The sequence below is a fragment of the Raphanus sativus genome, chromosome 8 (genome assembly GCF_000801105.2).
Source record: "Raphanus sativus cultivar WK10039 chromosome 8, ASM80110v3, whole genome shotgun sequence".
Lineage (NCBI taxonomy): Eukaryota > Viridiplantae > Streptophyta > Magnoliopsida > Brassicales > Brassicaceae > Raphanus > Raphanus sativus.
The window spans coordinates 26,600,439-26,621,209 of NC_079518.1; the positions used below are offsets into that span (position 1 = coordinate 26,600,439).

Below are 20,771 nucleotides of genomic sequence, written 5' to 3' on the forward strand. Positions count from 1 at the left end.
AGGTTCTAGCTTTTTTCTTTATGAAACCTGTTTCGTGCATTGTGATTGATCTAAAAGATTAAACTTTCACTAACATTTTATTTTGTCAGCTAGAGAAGTTTTCAATCATTGCAGCTAAATTCATGGGGAGGCCACTTTCTCATTTCCCACCACAAATAAACCAGATGCACATTTCTCCATTTGAGTTACTCCACAGTTGTCCTTCGCTTGATTTTGATCTTCTTCCAAGAAATTGTTCTTCAATGGCTGCCTCGAGTTTACCATCTCAACAAACTTGGTTATCTCAGACATGGATAAGTCGCTGATGACCAACATTGTTGTGGCCGCTATGAAAGAATTTCTCAGACGTACCCAATATGTACCTAGTACTTTGACTACTTCAAACAAAAAACCAAAAAACTGATGACTTCAACAAATCGGTTATTACATATGACAGACTAAAATAGATAAATCTCTCGGCATCTTAAATCGACCATTCAAATCTGCCAGTTTAAAAAATCTGTCGGTAACTGAAAAGTCTGTCATCAAATACATGGCATATATAAATTTTACAACAGTTTAATTTAACAGATTAATATTTTGATTGATTTGTTTTTTTGTTATATAAATCTGTCGTCGATTTTTTTTTAATAATTTTAAATGGCACTTTTGTAATATTACTTTTTAATATAACTATAGTTAAGTGTATTTTCGACCATAAAATATTGTTCGTAATTTTAAACTTTTAAAAGTTATTCTAGTAATTTCTACACTAATTTGAGTTATTCTAGTAAATTTCCTTTTTAAATGGCTCTCATGTTAAATATTTTTTAAAATGTTTTAATTCATTTATATTTTTTTGTATATAATGTTCCAATTTATTAACTGTATACTATATGTTTATCAACTCTAAGCGTGAATCATAGGCTAGTTTAAAAAAAGGAAAAAAAAATCACAGGCTAGTTGCATCCAAGAAGGCTTAATAATAAGGGTTTATTTGTGTACTAGCCATATTTTGAAGAAAAATTAAGTGAACAACTATGATTTTGACATAATAAAGAAACTAGCATTTGTACCTTAATTTATCCGGTAATGCCCTTCTTCTTTGCCATTAACCGGTAAAGATGTGCTTTATGTGTCCACGTAACTCATGTAATATATGGTCAAGTATGTCTTAAACTATTTTACAGAAAAGAAGAATGAGCTATCCACGTCACACTTTATTGACCACATATAAATTAAATGTTCTATTCCACCTGACCGAAATAGTATATAATTATAAATTCATTCATAATTTCTAAATACTAAACACTATCATAAGCTCTAATCATTAAACCCAACACAAACTATATAATAAACCAAATTCTATCAACTAATCATTATTTTAGTGTACCCTAATCTAATGCCAATCCAAATCTTCCATAAACTAAATCTTAATTTTGAAATACCAGGAAGATACATTACTATTCTACAAGAGGCATATAGAATAGAAAATGTGGAAATATGGTTGAAATCTAAAATAACGTATCAATTAATCACTAAACCTAATGTCAACTACAATTGTACATAATATAAACATATCAATTAAACACTAAATCCTACACGAAAGTATAAACCATAACCCAATGTCAACCCTAATCTTCCATAAACTAAACCCTAGCCACTAATCACTAAACCCTACATGAAAAAATAAACCCTAATCCAATATCAATTAACCATAATCTTCCATAAACTAAACCTAAATTTCGAAATACCAATAAGATGCATTTTCATTCTACCTGAGCATATATAATAAAAAATGTGACAAACGAAACACCACAATACATATTTTTCAAATTTTGAAGTGTCTATGACTGTAGAGAAGGAGACAATGCTTACACCAAATTCAGATTGACGGCATTACAAAAAAGAGGTGGAAGAGACAACATTATATAAATATCATTCCATTCAACATCACATTGTATTATGTTTTATTTGATGTCATAATCAATGCTATTCCATTTACGCCCAATATAGTATTTCTCTTTACAAAATCATATACACACTAATGTAAAACATATATGTATACTGATACAAAACTCATATCAATAGAACATGAAATAAAAACGAATAAGATTGAACCCTCTTCCGGTTCCCTCGCGCAAGACCTTTTGTCTTTTCATGTTGGTGAAAATCAACTATTTCACCACAATTTAGTCCATGCCAAACTTGAAGAACAAAGTACGAGGGAATCATGGTTATAACAGAGTAATCCGTTGTATTTTATATAAACATGAACTTTTTATATTTCAAATATTACAATGATAAAGAACGATAGCGCATTCGTTACAAATCATGAAATTCCATCTCAAATAGAATAGCTTGTCAATCATTTCCATCTCAAATAGAATAGTTTGCGCATATAGTTTTTTCTATTCTATTTCAAATAGAATATTCATAAAAGATCCCACGCAAACAAGTTCTATTGCATATGCTATTCCATACAAAAAACTATATCAATATACTATTTACTATGTGTCTCCACTAAAATTCACAATTCAATGTAACAAATAATAAAAACAATCGGGGAAACCTAAATCCTAAATCAAATGATCAAATTCGCCCAAATAGAAAAGAAAATAACAACATATGAAGAGATTCGAAGGTAAACACCCGAGAATTTACCGTAGTTCCAGAGATCTGACAACAATTGACGGTTTGAGGTGGAACAAGAACGGTTTGATACTATATGCCGTTGCAAATTTAACGCCGTCGTGTGACCTGTGATTTCAGGAGAGAAGAAGAAATACACTTGCAAAGAATGAAGAAGAAGAAGTCAACACATTAAGATTCAAAGCGGTGCCATAGAAAATTCAACTGCTATGAAGTTACCAAAGAAATAAAAAGAGAAGATGGATGAAGTCTGTAAAGCCATGAGAATTACTTCACACAATTAATAATTATATTTTTTATTTTTTCTCTAGCAGGTACAACCGGTTGTTCTTGAGGACAAAATGGTAATATTACATAAAATAGAATGTATGTATAAAAAATGTAGGACATGTTATAAACTAAAGAGAATGTGGAGAGTGATTTGTGAGAAAGTTGTGTGTATTTCTCATTAGCCAACACCACAATATATAGTGGTTTGATACAAGGGTTTACAAATGCTTTACAAGGAATAAAATCTACACATTGATTACATTGACTACATTGATGTCATAGAGAAGACTTGGTCATGGTGATATCTCCAAGGTTGACTGAGTCTTCTGATCTCGGTCCGGTTTGTAGATGAACCGATGTAGACCGGATGTAAACCTCCTTGCACTTCCTCTTGTATATGTTGGACTTGTATAGTACTTGGTTAAGTACTTGGTTATGGTCCATCCACACAATGGATTTTATAACACTCCCCCTTGGATGCCATAACCATATGAGTTCATAATATGCTTAATGTTGCCTCATTAAAACCTTACTAGGAAAACTCATTGGGATAAAACCATAGTTAAGGAAAAAGAGTACAACACATACTACTCCCCCTGATTTGAACATCACTTGCTGAATAGATGTTCATGGATTCTTTACTTGAACAATCTTGTATTGTTCGGACATATCATGTCTCTTAGAATCCTGATGGTACTTTAGAAAATGTACCACTTTGATATCGACCACTTTAGTACTTTAGATAAAATGTACTATTTATACTCTGGTCGTTTTGATTATGGTCCTTGACCAAATCACTCTTATATGCCTTTCCATAATATTGGCTGGCTAGTACTTTAGATCCTTTGTATAATATGGATCATCATTATATCAAGTATGAGCTACTTAGCTCTCTAGGAGTTATGGATATGCCTTAGCTTTATGAGTATAATATTATTTGCCATAAACAACTTTAAACATAGGTCATGTCGGTTAGATCATGATCCTTATTTACATATGTCCATAGATGATCTATGATTGATCTGAGACATTGTCAATCTTAGTGTGCCGGCAATTCGTACACATATATATATATGGACGATTGGACTGATCTAGGCCGGACACGGTCATGACATAGAATTGATCTAATTGATCCTCAAATTTATGTCTAATGACATCCATGATCTACAGCTTTATCATGGACCAAATCTTATAATATGGTCGGACCCGTTGGGTCGCATATGGACGCATAATGCGGTCCTACACCTTTTGTTCAAAGATGAACTTTGATCTTATAGCTTATCTTTATGATAGCTTATTCATTCATACCACAGCTTGGTTGGTTCATGCTGAGAATTTTGACCAACCATAAGTATTACCAAAATTTGGCTAATTTGTGGTGATGGTCTATAACCTTTCTAAGGTTTGATGAATAACCATTTAACCTATCTTAGGCTGGTTAGTATATCACAAGAAATTTAAAAATTCCTCTATGGACTGATTTGAATTGTTCTTATAGAACCTTTTCATTTGCTTACATGTAGCAATTTAATTCAGTCCATGGACAACTTTAGGAAAATGCTGTTCATGAGAACTTCTTTTCTCATCTTATGATTCTGAGCTCAGTATATTTTGGTAAACCTTTTAGGTACCAATAATATTATCATCATCCAGTGAGTCATATATAACATACTACATCTTTTGAATTTCTTCCAGACATTATATGTAGTGACATATGTAGTATTATCCACCACTTTGGATTATATAGACCTCCCTTGGTCTGTCTCACGATTTTATCCTTCTTTCAGGATTTATCTATTCACTGGGCATCATATGGCGTTTACATATTCATGGCCAATTCAATACGCCTTTAATTTGTCACTTTAGAAACCCCACGTTTCTTTCTTTATTCATTATTATGAGTACTCTTGCGTGGGTTCATGATCCTCGATTCATTATTCATGTGCTACATATTCGCGCTTTTTCTTATGAATGTATTGTGTCGACACATTTATATATGTATGGTTTCCTTCCAGACATCAAATAATTCATTGAGATCTCATCATTATCAATGCCTTCAGTACCATGAGGCCCGGCGTCCCGAACCCCAAGTGTTGATACTGACGGCATAGCCATTTCGGCCTTGTCTGGAAAGTCTATGACCTCGGTTTCTTTTTGCACCTTTCTTTAATTTCCGAGGTTCCTTTTGGAACATATATTTGGTCTTATATTAGACTCTGTAGCAACTTGGTTGTGTCTTTAAGACATCAAAACCGTGTGGCGCTAAGCTGGGATGACATAGTCATTCTTTCTCGGGTCAATGTGTCTGGCATTTTATTTTGCTATCATTGTAGCATATGGACGTCTATAAATCTTTTCTAGTCCGAGGATCTTTGCCAAGACAATGATGGTTGATACCATTCTTTACCAGCTTACTACTTCTCCTTTCAAATGTTGGATATTGGGATTCATAAACCCTATGTAATCCTTGTTCCTTGGCCTATGATTAAATCACCCATTTTGGCTCAAGGTTTCTTTTAAACTTATGGAGAAAGTATATTCATAATATATATCCAACATATATTCCCAATCCTCCTTATGAGATTCTAAGATCATATGATCTTTAGATGGCACATATATTTGTGGTGGATTCATTCATAATATCTTAATTCATAATATCTTAATATGATATATGTCTGGACTCATGACCCGTATTAGTCTGAGGTGGGAATATTTATTATCACTTATATGGCCTGATATAATATCTATGGCCTGATGCAAGTTAATCTTTTATAACTCATGATGTCCCCAAGCATATGGACTTTTAGATTTTGAACCTTATAGGTAATGGTCATAATATCATAAATTCAACCAATATGTAATATGGTTGTGGACCATGTTTCACGGATTTTAGTATGGTCATGTATCATGGGATTTGTCCTCACTCCCCCTCATGAACATACTCTAATTCGTGGTGCTTGGGACAATAAATTCCCTTGTGCATAGATATAAATTGCACAAACGTGAGATCTTATGGGATAGCTTTTGTGCCTTTTTTTTTAAATCTTTGCATCATAATTCAGATGGCTAAGTATGGTAATGCCATCTAAGTGATAATTTTCGTGGGTCAATCAAACATGATTATGATTGCCCTGGCTATTTGCCTAATATCATATTGATCTCTAGATCAATAGAGAATGTAGTCTCGACCACTTAGGCTATTTTAAATTAGGTACTTTTATTCCTTTTTTGCCCATTCTTGGAAACCATATTTTCTTCTTAATTCAATGGGTCTTACAGGGTGAATATAATGCCTTTTAGGCAAAGCCTTGGTCGGACTTCTTTTCCTTTCTTTCAAGGAATGTCCAAATGAGTTCAAGAGTATTTTATGCATCATAATAGAGCCTGGATGGCCGAGCATGTCGTGCCATATGTTAAAGGCTTCTCTGAACTCTTTGGAAAGTGATTTGGGGTATTAACCCACAATCATATTTATCTTGGCTTAATGAAGGCCTATAGATATACTAGGTATAGTCTCTAGGACTTTCCTTTGGCCTTGGGCATTTTCATAAATCATAAGGAATCCTTTCTTTCCTTTGCCCATAGTTTCAATATGTAGACCATTCATATGAATGTCTTTGAAACTTTGATAAATTTTACTTTGATTTATGTGGAATGTAATGCATCTGAGATTTTTAGATGCGTGCCTTTAGGCATCATGAGGTTGGACTAGCCATGACCTTGAATAAAATATATTTTGTCTCATAATGTAATGTGGCTTGGTCCACAATAGAGAACAAAGACAAAGTAAAATGATGTCAAAATCTAATTGGCCTCTTTAAGGCAATATGAAGTCTCGTATTTAAGATGATCATCATTCTTATGGTCGAAATTATTCGCACCATCTAGATGGACCCAATGGGCCATAGGGTTCTATCCCTTTATGATCTCCTGGTAGAGTTCAATAAGGTGTTTGGGAGTTCTACATCGGTTGCCCCAATGATTATTCATCCCACACCGATGGCAAGCAAATTTTGTCGTGGCATGGGTATTAAAATCGGACTTATACCCACGGCTAGGTTGATAACCTTGGCCTCGGCCTCGACTATGGAGTGACTGTGGGTGATATCCACGCACACTCTTGCCATCTTCCATGGCCTTTCACATGGCTATGGTTTGACTCTTTCATATGGCTCTGTGGCCGTATATGCCTTAGGCAATGCCTTAAAATCCAGGAGGCCTCATCTCACTATTCCTCATGAGTAACTCATTGTTTTGCTTAGCAAGCAACAAACAAGAGATTAAATTTGCATATGTGGAGGAACCCTTTTCTCGGTATTATTGATGAAGCAAAACATTGCTTGTGGAATGTAGAGAATTTCTTCTCTAACATGTCAGCATATGTGATAGTCTCTCCACACAGTTTCAACTATGAGACTATCATGAATAGAGCCGAGTTATACTCATCCACAGACTTATAGTCTTGGGTCTTTAGGTCCCTCAAATCATATAGGACCTTTGGTAATAGCACCGTATTATGGTGATCATTTCTGGATTTAAGTTTTATCCAAAGGTCGAGAGGATTCTCAATAGTGAGATATTGATCATTGAGACTTTCAGTAAGGTGATGGCTTATGATTAAGAAAATCGCCTTGTATCTATCTCAAAAGTGAGAAATTTAGATATAGTCACCAAGATTTAGATTTCAAGATGATTTTCAACATCTGAATTAACATTGCTTTCAAGCATCAAGAATTTATGCAAGCAATAAAAGCCTTAATTTATATGATTTAATTTATATGATTTAATAATGATTTAATAAGGCTTCCCCCAAATCATATAATATATTTGCTTTAAGCATTTCTAGTATGACAATGATCAATTGATCACTGCATCTAGTGATCCTTTTAATTATAATTCATATTTGGATTGATTATATATATATGTATATAATTTCATATAGGGTTTCCAAGCCCTTTAGAATTTTGAATAAGGATCAATCATAATTTTAAATGAGATCAAGCAATATGGATGAAAATCAATCACAATGGTCGAATGATAAATGCATGGCTCAAGAACTAATCGGATGTTCTGTCCTAAGCATTGGACCAAAATAATATAAATGTGATTCTTAATGCATGAGGATATTTGGTTTTCAAAGATCATAAAATAATAACTGATTCCTTCCCCCCTTTACCGGGTAAACCAAGACAAGAAAATTTATAATTTTCAGGAAATGTCTAAACCAAATTCAATCAGATTTTTAAATCAATTGGTTTCAAGGAAGGTTTATATTTTAATAAAAGCAAGGATGCTTAATTCTTAATAAACTATATGACAAGAAGATGCATGGAAATGATCAGTTCATGATATGTGAATGATCTAACAATTTACTTATCCATGTTTGATCGGTTTGAACATGTTTATGATTTCAATCAAAGCAAACATGCTAAGTTTAAATGAAAACCGATTTGGTCTAATTATATGCAAGCAGTGTGAATCATTTAGATGCAAGCAATATGAACCAATTTAATTTATATGAACAATTATCAGGATTGTCAATGATATGCAAACATAAAATCAGTCTTAGCAATATGACAATTATGCATGGTCAGATTTTAAACAATATGACAATTGCATTCAAAGTTGGTTCAAGATGATTCAAATTTTTACTAAACTGATATATGCTTATGCAACATGATCAATATACAATTCAATCATCAGTTTCAAGCATGGTAAAAGATCAAGATTAACTATCAACTTATGTGATCAATATTCAATATGATATGAAATCTATTCAAGGTTGGTTCAATTATTTAGCTATCAACCTATATGATCAAATGATTTCATGCATATTTATTCTATCTTATTAAAATCAAGACTATATGTTATAAAAATTTTATAAACATTTTCAGTCAAAGATATGCATTTAATAAAATCAAATATGCATTTATAAAATCCGATTTTGCATTTATAAAAATCATAAAACTTTTAACAGTTACAAAGCAAACATCAATATTCAAAGATATGCAATGATGGGATTTAATTTCGATTTTATTTTTGGTTGACTGGATTCATGGTTTTGATCTTTGGATTTTCGATTTTGCTGGTTGAAAAACCAAGCAAGAGGTTTAAGGGTTTTGATGGTATTGATAAACGACTTATACAACCTGCTGGAACAGCTGGTGATGCGAATGAACAAAGGTTTGATTATTGGTTTCAATCCTTAGACAAATCTGGATTTAAGGCCGGATCATATAGGAGAAATGTAGAGCCGATTTATGGCTTACAAACCAAGAAGGGGATTTAGGATTTAACATTTTATTTTATAAGAATTTTATAATCAATATTCATATAGATTTTTAAATATTTTAATCTGATTTGAGATATTTAGAACCTTTAGAGAATTACAACTTTTATGGATTCAAAATAATTCAGAATCAAGTTTCTTATGGATCAATGGATCATAGAAACAAGTTTAATATTATGGATTCATATAGATCCTTAGATTTCTTTTCAAATATAATGGTGTTCTTAGATTTTATGGATAGATTAGTTTACCATTTTACACCACAAGAATCTGAATGGACCACCATGAGAGAGAGTTGATCCACAGATGAGCTGGTTGAGAGAGAGGTGGAGGAGCTGGCCGGAAAACCATGAGTCGGCGGCGCGGATTGTATATGCTATTCACGACGCGTCAGAGATCGGATCGACAAGCCGTCTTCGGTAACGGATTCCTCTCGTCTTGGGCTTCAGTTTGATAGGTGGATCGTCGTCTGGTTCCACATGGTTTGAGAGATACGGCGGTTTAAAGTTACGCCTGAATTTAAGATTTTCTGGCCGGAAAAGATGGCCGAAAAAGAGAGCTCAGGTGGAGAGAGACTTCTCAGGTGGAGAGCACTATCGTGCTGATAACGTGTTATAAACTAAAGAGAATGTGGAGAGTGATTTGTGAGAAAGTTGTGTGTATTTCTCATTAGCCAACACCACAATATATAGTGGTTTGATACAAGGGTTTACAAATGCTTTACAAGGAATAAAATCTACACATTGATTACATTGACTACATTGATGTCATAGAGAAGACTTGGTCATGGTGATATCTCCAAGGTTGACTGAGTCTTCTGATCTCGGTCCGGTTTGTAGATGAATCGATGTAGACCGGATGTAAACCTCCTTGCACTTCCTCTTGTATATGTTGGACTTGTATAGTACTTGGTTAAGTACTTGGTTATGGTCCATCCACACAATGGATTTTATAACAGGACATTTGATTACTTCTCTAATTATGATTTTTTTTCTTGTTATACAGTCCAATTTCCCTAATAATAAAAGACCGTTTAGAGAGATACCAAACAATGGTGATATTGGGAGATTAGACAACTTTGCATACCAGCAAACACGACTTCAGATCTTGTGAAGCCAACCAAAGCCAAACATATATTACATATTATATACATAACCCATATGTTTCATTGTTTTTGTAATCGTAAGGAACAATATCAAGTTTCAAACCAATAAGATTCTAAAAGAAAAAACAAACTATGAACAAATGACACAATGACAACAACCTAAGAAGTGAGGGAGAAACTCAGACCTCAATGCATGAAGGTAGGAACCGGGCTTTGGTGGCTTCATCCTCCCATTCAATACCTTCTAACCATTCTCTTCCTTTGTATTTTATGGCCATTCCCTTTTCACCACTTGGACAGCTTTCAGAATTAAGTGGAAGCTTTCTTAGTTTTGGGCATTCTTCTATGCAGATTTCCCTAAGAAAGGGAAAGCGCAGAGGTCTCCAGTAGATGTTCTTCAGCTCCCGTAAATTAATCAACTGTAGAGACTCTAGTCTTCGGAAAGGAACAAACCCTGATCCTTCACATGCGATAGTTTTCTCCTCCTGTATCAAGTCTTCTAGTTCATCTCCACCTTCAACATAAAGCACTCTGAGATTTGGAGCGAACATCAGCCACGTCAAATCTTTAAGGCCTTTGCTACGCAATATATAAATATTAGAGAGGGTCAAGAAGCATGCACGTATCGGATTGTGCAGAGGAGGCACCATCTTGCTTATTGCACTATCCATCTTTTTCTCATAAAAGGTGCATTCATTGAGGGTGACTAGAGAAAGTGTCTCCATACTTGCTAAGAGCGACACCTCCAATGAATCCAATTCCAAACAGTTTATCTGCAGAACTTTTGTACAACGGATCAGGTTGTGAGAGCATAAAAGTTGATCCAGGCCTGAATCATAACTGATACTTAGGGTTAGAGCTTCTAAATGTTCCAAGCCAAGTAACTCTTTCACTGTGTTGAGATCGTATGAAACTTTAGATTTCCATAATTTCACTACTTTCAGATTCAGCAGTGCTGATATCCCCACAATACTTGAAAGGTTCTCCGTGGCGTCCAAATTCAAGTGAGTTAGAACTTTCAGCTTTAGGAAACCAACAGGCAGACATTGTAGACCTGAGTTCGACATGTCGAGGTATTTCAATGAAACCAACTGTGATATTTCGTCTGGCAGTTCATAGAGATTTCTATTACCCGATAGATTCAAAACAACTAGTCTTGGCATGTTCATGAAGAATGAGCCAGAGATACTTGCCAATGTCTGGTTTTGATGCAAGAACAAAGTTTTGAGTTCAAGACAATCCAGGCTGCCAGATATACGATCAAACTTATTAGACATCAATGACATTCTCCTCACAATGTTCCAGTTCTGAACCTTCGGTATTTTGTTTAACCCAATGCCTGATTGCACGATGAAATAATCTTTTTTCTTTCTAAAGTCAGATGCGATCCACAGGGCCATCTCACGAACCACATCATGCATGTACACGTGATGTGGCCCATACTCCATCAACAAAGATGAACGAATAAGGCTACCGATTATTTCATAACCCTTCTTCACAGCCCTTACCATACCTATACTTTCATCTATGAACCCTTCACATATCCAGTATTCTATCAAATAAAGTTTATAAACTCTATAATTTTCTGGAAATAAGGCGCAATATAGGAAACATGATTTGACATGTTCATCCTTTAGATTCTCGTAACTAAACTTGAGAATTGTAAGAATCTCATTTTCCATGCCAGAAAACTCAGCAGCATACGTAGACAAAACATCAATGGCGTGCTCTGGTGCAGAGAGATATTTGGATATATTCCAAATATCTTAATTATCTAGTTTATTATTTGTTTTGATATTTATCTTAATTAGTTATAATTATCTTAAGGATTTTAATAGTTTTTAGGTTATTTAGTTTTCATATAAATAGGTGTTTTATGCTTAGACTTGTATTGAGGATTATTGATATTGATATTTTATAAAAAGATGTTTGAAATCCTTTTATTTCCTTGTTACGGCTAGAACTCGAGAGTTCTCAACGAATCAAGAAGACTTTGATCCTAGGTATTCTTAGACTAAATATGATTCATTGTGTTATCGTAGCTTGCGCTGCATCAGTTTGGTATCAGAGCCAACACTTTGGTTTTCTAAATCAAAGTCGATTCTGCTTCGTTCAATACCATGTCGTTTGGGTGTTTTTATCAAACGGATGAATATCCATTTAATTCGACAACAGATTTGTATGGAGAGTACAAAGAGATTATTGGTCCTGCAATATATGATCAATACGGTGAAGACGTGATTATTATCAAACCGGTCGATTTGATATTATACAAGGATGTGTTCAAGTCAACAAACAAGCACGTGAGAGACTTTTTTGGTGCTGTCAAAAGTCAAATATCAAGGTCTAAAGAAGGTAATTGGTCTACACTTTCTCCACCGCACGGTGTTGAAGACGTATTGGATTCTTTATCTAAATTTGCTGTGAAGTTCAAGAGGGCAAGGAGGCAATTGATTATGCCATGTGGCGTAATTGGTTTTTGGCAAACAAAAAGATTTTATACAAAGGATCAATATATTCGATGGCTTGAAGAATTTTACATATGGTATAAAAGAGGAAAATTAATCGAAGACCACGGTTAAGATTCGAGGACGAATCTTCTCCAACCCGGAAAGAATGGTGCAGAGAGATATTTGGATATATTCCAAATATCTTAATTATCTAGTTTATTATTTGTTTTGATATTTATCTTAATTAGTTATAATTATCTTAAGGATTTTAATAGTTTTTAGGTTATTTAGTTTTCATATAAATAGGTGTTTTATGCTTAGACTTGTATTGAGGATTATTGATATTGATATTTTATAAAGAGATGTTTGAAATCCTTTTATTTCCTTGTTACGGCTAGAACTCGAGAGTTCTCAACGAATCAAGAAGACTTTGATCCTAGGTATTCTCAGACTAAATAGGATTCATTGTGTTATCGTAGCTTGCGCTGCATCACAATGTTAAAAGCATCCTTTGTCTTGAGAAACTCATTGTTGATATGTGTGAGTAGTGTTGTTTTCCCAACTCCACCCATGCCAAACAGACCCATTATACTCACTCCATCTTCCATGAGACAGTTCCATACAATTTCAAGCCTTTTTCCCCGACCACCGAATGCCGGTTGAACAGGCCTCTCTACCACTTCAGACGCTTGAGCTTTGTCAACAACCACGTCCAAAAACCCATTAGCTTGTAGATTCTCAACTTCCTTCAACATCATGAAAACCCTTTTCCCATAACGAAGACTCAATTTTAAACTTTTCGTGCAAAACCCACAAAGGCATGCATAACCTTTGAAGTTCAGTTGTTCTAACATTTAATAGATCACTGACTTGGATTTCAATGGTCTCAACTCTAGTAAGCCATACCTGGACTTCCGCAAGCCTTTGTCCACCTTTATTCTCCTGATTCTCCACCCTTCTTGACAAATCATCTCGCTTTGCCTTCAGCACTTCCATAGTCGTCTCCAAAGCAGCAAGATTCTCCTTGAGGTTATGAACGAAACTCATTTTGACACATAAAAATGAAGTGACTTGATTCACAACTTGATCACATGGCAGTGATACAGAGAAGCAACTACCCATCGTTGCAGAGACAGAAAAGGAAAGAGAGTGAGTAAACAGAGAAAATTGTAAAGCTGTTAAGCAAATGAGTAATAATTATTAGGAGAGGAGAAGATAAGATAGGGTTTGTGTGAGTGCACTATGATTCAGCATTATGGATGGGGCCATCGAAAAATGTATAACAGAGAATACCACAATTATCAAATTATTTCTGATTACAACTTGCAGAATCTTTGTTCTAGTAGATGGGTCCATCTGAAAAAAAAAATCACTATTTGCATAGTAGAACACACTATGACCATAATTTCCTTTGTGCTCATAGAACTTTCATTAAGGAAATATTTACAACTTCACAGTTTTTCTAACCTCTGCCAGAGCAATTATGTGTATGCACACGTAGTGATACTCACTCTGCTCATGCCGGTCAGTCCAATACGTCTCTTTAGATGATAGTGCTCCCCGTAGATCAAAATGAATATACTCTAAAACCTCCTTAGATGTATGTTTTCCCTTTTTGAATCTCTGCTTGTGTGCCTTTCCTAACACACATTCCTCGCAAAACTTGAGTGAGTTAACATCCTTGCTTTCCAAGTAACCCTGCTTCTCTAGTGCTTACATGTTCTTCAAGCTTAGATGACCTAATCTAGAATGCCACTTCCTCGTAGGATCAACTCTAGATGCTGATGTATTAACTTCTCCTTCCAGTACTTTACCATAAAGATAGTATATTAACCCATCAGTGTAGTTTCCTGATATGACTTTGTTTCCATCCTTGTAGAACCTTACTTTTAACTTGTCACCAATGTAGTTACATTCAGCTTTCTCTAGACAGCCATAAGATATCAAATTCCTTCTACTGTAGTAAGTATGACATTAGAACCATAAGGTTTCTTTATCCTGATTTTCCCGGCTTCTTTGGTCTCTCTATATGTATCATTTTCCATTAACACCTTACCACCTTCACCTTCATGTAGATCAAATAGGGCTTCTTTGTTATGTGTGATGTGGAAACTTTCTCCTGAATCCATAGTCCATTCGCCTCTAGTGTCCTGAATACTCGCAGTTAAGATCAACGGCTCTTTCTTAACTGAAGCGATGTTTGCTGAATCAGCATTCCTATTCTTTCCTTTGTCGGGACACTCCCTCTTTCAGTGACCCTCCTTTTCACATATAAAGCTGCCTTTATCATTCTTATTGTTTCTGCTTGAATTCTGAAATCTTTTGTCTCTACTCTTTGATATATTCCTCGTGAAACGACTATCTTTCTTGTCTGACCTTCCCTTGTTGCAGATGTATAGGCCCTCTGCTTCACCTTTCTGTTTGTGCAGCAAACCTTTTCTCTTAGCTCCGTTTTCTTGGCATGAGCTGAGGTTATCACCTCATTAACATTGAGCAGCGTATCTTTCCACTTCAATACTTTAAAGTATGAACCAGTGGCTCGTATTTAGGTGGTAAACCTGTGAGAATCTTTATAGCTTGATCTTCATCTGAAATGTTGATATCGAGACTCTCCAAGTCACCAGTTTTAGAAATGCATTTAGATTCTGCTTTATTATCTTATGCTCATCCATTTTGTAACTTGCAAACCTTTGCTTGAGGTAAATCCCGTTTAAGAGCGATTTGGTATGATAATCCTTCTCCAAAGCCTTCCAAATACCAAAAGTCTTTCTTATAATTTTGACCACGCAAGCTCATCTTGATAAGACTCCTAACACGCTTATCTTTGGCAGCTCTCTTAAGATCAACATTAGACTTCGTAGCATCTTCCTCCTTGCTTGGATCGTCGGTCTTGATCACTTCTTCCTCTAGTACTGAGTCCGATCCGAGAATCTCCAAGACGCATAATCCAAATATCGAAGTCTCTTTGTTCATCAAACTTTACAACTTCAAATCTCCCTTGTGTTGGCTCCATCACTGACCTTATGTATCTTAATCTTCAATTTTTCAGGATGCAGTTGAAAGAACCCATAGCAGATCCATAACCAATAACCAGCTGATCAAGAAGTATGAACGATCTTGCGGAATCTTCAAAACAAGCAACACACACAGATAAACCAGATAAGTTTCGAACCTTGACCTGATCGATCTTCTTGCTTGCTTTGAATGTAGAGAATCGAACTTGCTTCTTGTGCTGACTCCGAATGAGAACTTGAGATGATTGTCTTGATACCAGCGCTCTAATGCCACTTGTTGCGATTGATCTTTGTATCTTGTTGAGTGTTTGAATGTTCTCTAAGCTAGAAAGACAATGAACACTTTGTTTGCCCAATCAACCTCTGGTGTGAGTACACTTCATGAATCTCACTACCTCTCTTGTGTTACAGGATTACAAAAAAAGATAGGCAAAGTGAAATACAAGAAAGCTATAGATCAAAGTCTCTCAGCTTTTGTTACTCTGTTTCGTTTGTTGTAACGAAATCTAACGGCTTCGGCTTCTGTTGCAGTGTTACAAAGAAGATGCAGCCCAACACCGCCTTTTAGCCCAGCAACTCCCAAAGCTCTCCAACCCGTAGCTTAATCTGGAATGGTGGATGACCCAATAGAAAAGAAACCCAAAAGAGTGAAGTAGCTTGAAGCCATACCATACATAAAAAAACATAACCAAACTATCAAATGTCACAACTTACAAGATGATCTCCCATGAGGCCACCACTGAGAGCCATTGAAGTAGCTTGAAGCCATACCATACATAAAAAGACATAACCAAACTATCAAATGTCACAACTTACAAGTCTTTTTCCTAAACAATATTAGTAATCTTATCCTCTAGCAACATCTGCTTCTCAATTTTTTCAGCTCTTCAAGTAGCTTCTTCAGACTACTACACCATTTCCTTTGTTACAAGCTTTTCTTCTCCTGGCACAGCCTCAACAGATGTGGTAACTGGCATGGTCATGATTTTGACAGGTTTCCCAAGTTTGGTTTTGTCTTCCACAGCTGCTAGTTGAAGAGCTTTTTCACAGACAGGGAAACACTGATCGTCCCATGATTCCAGGATAACGCCAGAACCAATGCAAATGGTTCCTTCATAGAAAGCTGCAAACTGTCCAGCAGCTAGACCTTGGTCGTCTTCCTCTAGATGTACAACCGCAACATCTCCTTCCATTTCAAAGCTGCAGCTGTAAAAGCCAGGCCCATGCCTTACCTATAAAACTCAACTTATCAGTAGCCATCGTGTGTTAGAAAAAGTAACCAATTATATTCGTTTTTACCTTGCAACGAAGCTGCCTAACATTGTCTAAAGGTTTCCCACTAAGCCATCTCAAGGAGCCAACACGGAAAACCCGCCTTCTCTTGTCGATTGAGTAGTAATCTCTCGAGACAAACACGACATTGTTCTTGGTGTCCTTTTCAACAACATACCTGCACAGAGGTAGAGAAGCATGATCTCATAGACTCAGCATTGGGATGACAAGTTAAGCTTAACATACCAGGGTCCACCGGGTAAACGCAAGCCTTGACGCTGTCCAATAGTGTAAAACCAAAATCCTCTATGGTTACCAAGAAAGTCTCCAGTTTCAGCTTCCAATATAATCCCTTCCTTCTCTCCTATGTGTCTTCCGACAAAGTCGCTGAACTTTATCTATTACAGAACACATGTTTCAGGCTTTGCACTAGGTTAAGCTGTTGTAAACTAGAAGAACAATATACCTTCCCAAGGAAACATATTCCTTGTGAATCTTTTCTGTCTTTATTTGGCAAATCAAATTCTGTGGCTAGTTTGCGAACTTCTTCCTGTACATCAATCAGATAACAAAGCATGACAATCACCACCAACAAATCAAAATTGTTTTTGGAAAGATATAACATCCTCCTCAAATACCTTCTTTACGCAACCAAGTGGGAACAGGAGTCGCTTAAGCTGGGTTTGAGAGAGATGTGAGAGGAAGTAGGTCTGATCCTTCACCTGGAGAATAAAAATAGAACAATAACGAGATTTTGTGGTAGAGATGCTAAACGCCAAAGCAATGTACTGAAGAAGCAATGTACTGAAGAAGCATTGTTACCCTATAACAATAATGCAAAATTTACACCTAGCAAGTGAGCGAAAAAAAGAAGCTAGATTAAGTAATGAGTGTTCATAGAAGTACCATGTCTTGTGAGAGCTCCAAAACAGATGGACCAGCAGGAGGATGGACAACTTTAGCATAATGACCTGAGGCTATGTAATCATACTCCATATCACTAATAGCATCCATGAATGCCCCTAAAAACATAAGATACAATCTCTAGCTGAGATTAGACAAAAGTAGCACATACACTTCCACTTAAAGCACAAGTCTTTTTCATGAGCTTACCAAACTTGATTCTAGTATTGCATAGAACATCCGGATTAGGAGTACGCCCACAACGGTACTCCTCAATAATGTAAGAAACCTAACTTATCATCGAAAATCCAATCAGAAACCCTAACCCATTAGACAACTAATGTAAAAAGAAGCATTCAAAAAAAAAAAAAGAACTTACAACTCTTTCCCAGTATTCATCAGTTAAATGCACAACCTCTAAAGGTACATCAACCTGTAAAATTTAACACCACAAGAAGCAGTAAACATCCTCCTTTCATTGCTCTTGTGTATATAAAGTATGAACCTTTTCGAATAAGCAGTAAACATATCTTCCAGTGAAGCATATAAATATGAACCTTTATGAACCTTTCATTGCTCTAAGTTTACAAAGTATGAACCTTTCCGAATAAGCAGTAAACATATGTTCCAAGTGAAGTATATAAAGTATGAACCTTTTCCAACAAGAAAGAATCTAAAAAAACAAGAACATAGTCTCAGGGTTTAAAGGTTTGATCAGGAGCACTACCTGCTCACAGACATGCTTTGCGTATTTCAAATCGTCTTCCCAGGGGCACTGGTTCCAGAAATTGTCAAAGCCTTCCTACAGAACATTAGAAACACATCACAAACTCCATGTTCTAGACAGAGAGACATGAGACTGAGAATCACAGACGCGAACCTGGAACCAGATTTTGAGGTAGAAAGCGGTACAGGAGTGTCCGGCGGCGTGGAGGAGGCGGAGGGCGACGCTGCTATCGACGCCGCCGCTGAGGAGGACGGCGACACGAAGAGGCTTCTCGGGAACGGAACATGAGAGGTGGTGGTCGGAGAGAGACGCGTGGCGGCGAGTGTAGTTGCGGCGGGAGGAACGGAGAGGCGTAAAGGGGTGAGGAGAGTGAAAGGGAAAGAAGAGTGAGAGAGAAGAGGAAAATGAAGAAAGGGGAGGAAGGCGAAACAGCGACGGTGACGGAGAGAGTAAGGGCTTCATAACAGCCGACAACATCGCCAAACCGATGATGAGTTCTTGTAGCCGGCGCTCTATTTCGCAATAAAATTATAAACACAAAACTGGACCGAAAACTGAACCGGTTCAAATAATTATTTGGTTCAGAATTTCGGTATATAGATCGACTGAATTGAACTTATATTTTGACTTGTACAATTGCATTATACTTATTTTACTATAATTTCATATAATTTTGTTTTATATCTGAAAGAACTCAATATTCACTTTTTACTTTAAAAAATTATTAATAATTTCATAATATAGTTATAACTTTATATAAACCATTGTATCCTATTTGTAAAAACTGAAATTACGTATATTACAAAGAAGGGCAATTTTCAAAAATACCACTTTTAAAGTATCACTATTCATCTTTACCACCACTAAATACACATTTTCAAAAATACCTTATTTATTAAAAGGTTAAAGGTTCTTATATCTTTGTTTTTATATACTTTTCAAAATTCTAATTATAAACTCTAAATCCTAAACCTCCAACTCTAAACCCTAAACCCTAAATCTTCAACAATAAACCCTAAACCCTAAACTATATACCCTAAATTCAATACTCTAAACCTTAAACCGTAAAACCTCAATTATAAACCTTAAATCATCAATTATAAACCTTAAATCTTCAACTCTAAACCCTAAACTATATACCCTAAACCCTAAAACATCAAATCTAAACCGTAAATCTTAAACCTTCAAATCTAAATCCTTCATTGAAAGTGGTGGTAAAAGTGGTTAGTGTAAACATGAAAAGTGGTACTATGAAAATGGTATTTTTGGTAATTTCTCATATTTAAAATATCACTTTAAATACCACTTTCAAGGTACCATTATTCATCTTTACCACCACTAAATACACATTTTCAAAAATACATTATTTATTGAAATGGTAAAAACTCTTATATCTTTGTTTTTATATGCGTTTCAAAATTCTAATCCCAAATTCTAAATCCTAAACCTCTAATTCTAAACCCTAAACCCAAAATCTTCAACTCTAAACCCTAAACCCTAAACTATATACCCTGAATTCAATATCCTAAACCCTAAACCCTAAAGTCTAAACTATAAACCCTAAATCCTCAACTCTAAACCCTAAATCCTCAACTCTAAACCCTAAACCCTAAACTATATACCTTAAACTCTAAAACATCAAATCTAAACCCTAAATCCTAAACTTTCAAATCTAAACCCTTCATTAAAAGTAGTGGTAAAAGTGGTTAGTGTAAACATGAAAAGTTGTACTATAAAAATGGTATTTTTGGCAATTTCTCTTTATATATATACATATATTTTGAATATTTTGCTCTTATCATAATTCAAGCAAGAGAGAAACGAAACAACGAAATAATATGTGTCTAGATTAAAAATTGAAGAGGTTAAGATATTTGCTCCTATTTTGATAAAAGAAACATCAAATACAAGTGAAACATAATGGCTTTGTTACACAGAGAAAATATAATAAATCACAATATTGATTGCTATATTTGAGCTTAACAACAAACAAGTCGAAGAGCTGAATAGAAAGTTGTCGGGAGAAGCCTATAAGTAGTTAAACCTCGACTCAGTGTGCCCATGAAAGTTGTCTTGACGCTTCTTGAGAAGTTATAAGATCGGTTGATCT

General features: G+C 35.4%; 1 protein-coding gene and 1 pseudogene across 1 annotated transcript; both read right to left on the reverse strand.

Annotated features, from left to right (window-relative positions):
• On the reverse strand, positions 1 to 13,986 carry LOC108820399 (putative disease resistance protein At1g63350; annotated as a pseudogene).
• Positions 13,987 to 16,412: 2,426 nt separating this feature from the next.
• On the reverse strand, positions 16,413 to 19,175 carry LOC108818868 (uncharacterized). Its single transcript, XM_018591819.2, has 10 exons — positions 18,815 to 19,175; positions 18,662 to 18,736; positions 18,314 to 18,367; positions 18,145 to 18,223; positions 17,938 to 18,053; positions 17,670 to 17,753; positions 17,498 to 17,581; positions 17,278 to 17,429; positions 17,059 to 17,209; positions 16,413 to 16,991 (listed from the first exon to the last, which is right to left on the reverse strand). Exons 1-10 carry the CDS (start codon positions 19,136 to 19,138, stop codon positions 16,668 to 16,670), a joined length of 1,443 nt encoding a protein of 480 aa, XP_018447321.1. The 5' UTR covers positions 19,139 to 19,175; the 3' UTR covers positions 16,413 to 16,667.
• Positions 19,176 to 20,771: the final 1,596 nt, after the last annotated feature.

Coding starts and splice junctions, on each gene's coding strand:
- LOC108818868 (XM_018591819.2), bottom strand. CDS start 19,138: ATGTTGTCGGCTGTTATGAAGCCCTTACTCTCTCCGTCACCGTCGCTG. Junction 18,054..18,144: donor CAATACTAGAATCAAGTTTG/GTAAGCTCATGA, acceptor TTATGTTTTTAG/GGGCATTCATGGATGCTATT. Junction 17,430..17,497: donor GAATATGTTTCCTTGGGAAG/GTATATTGTTCT, acceptor GTTCTGTAATAG/ATAAAGTTCAGCGACTTTGT.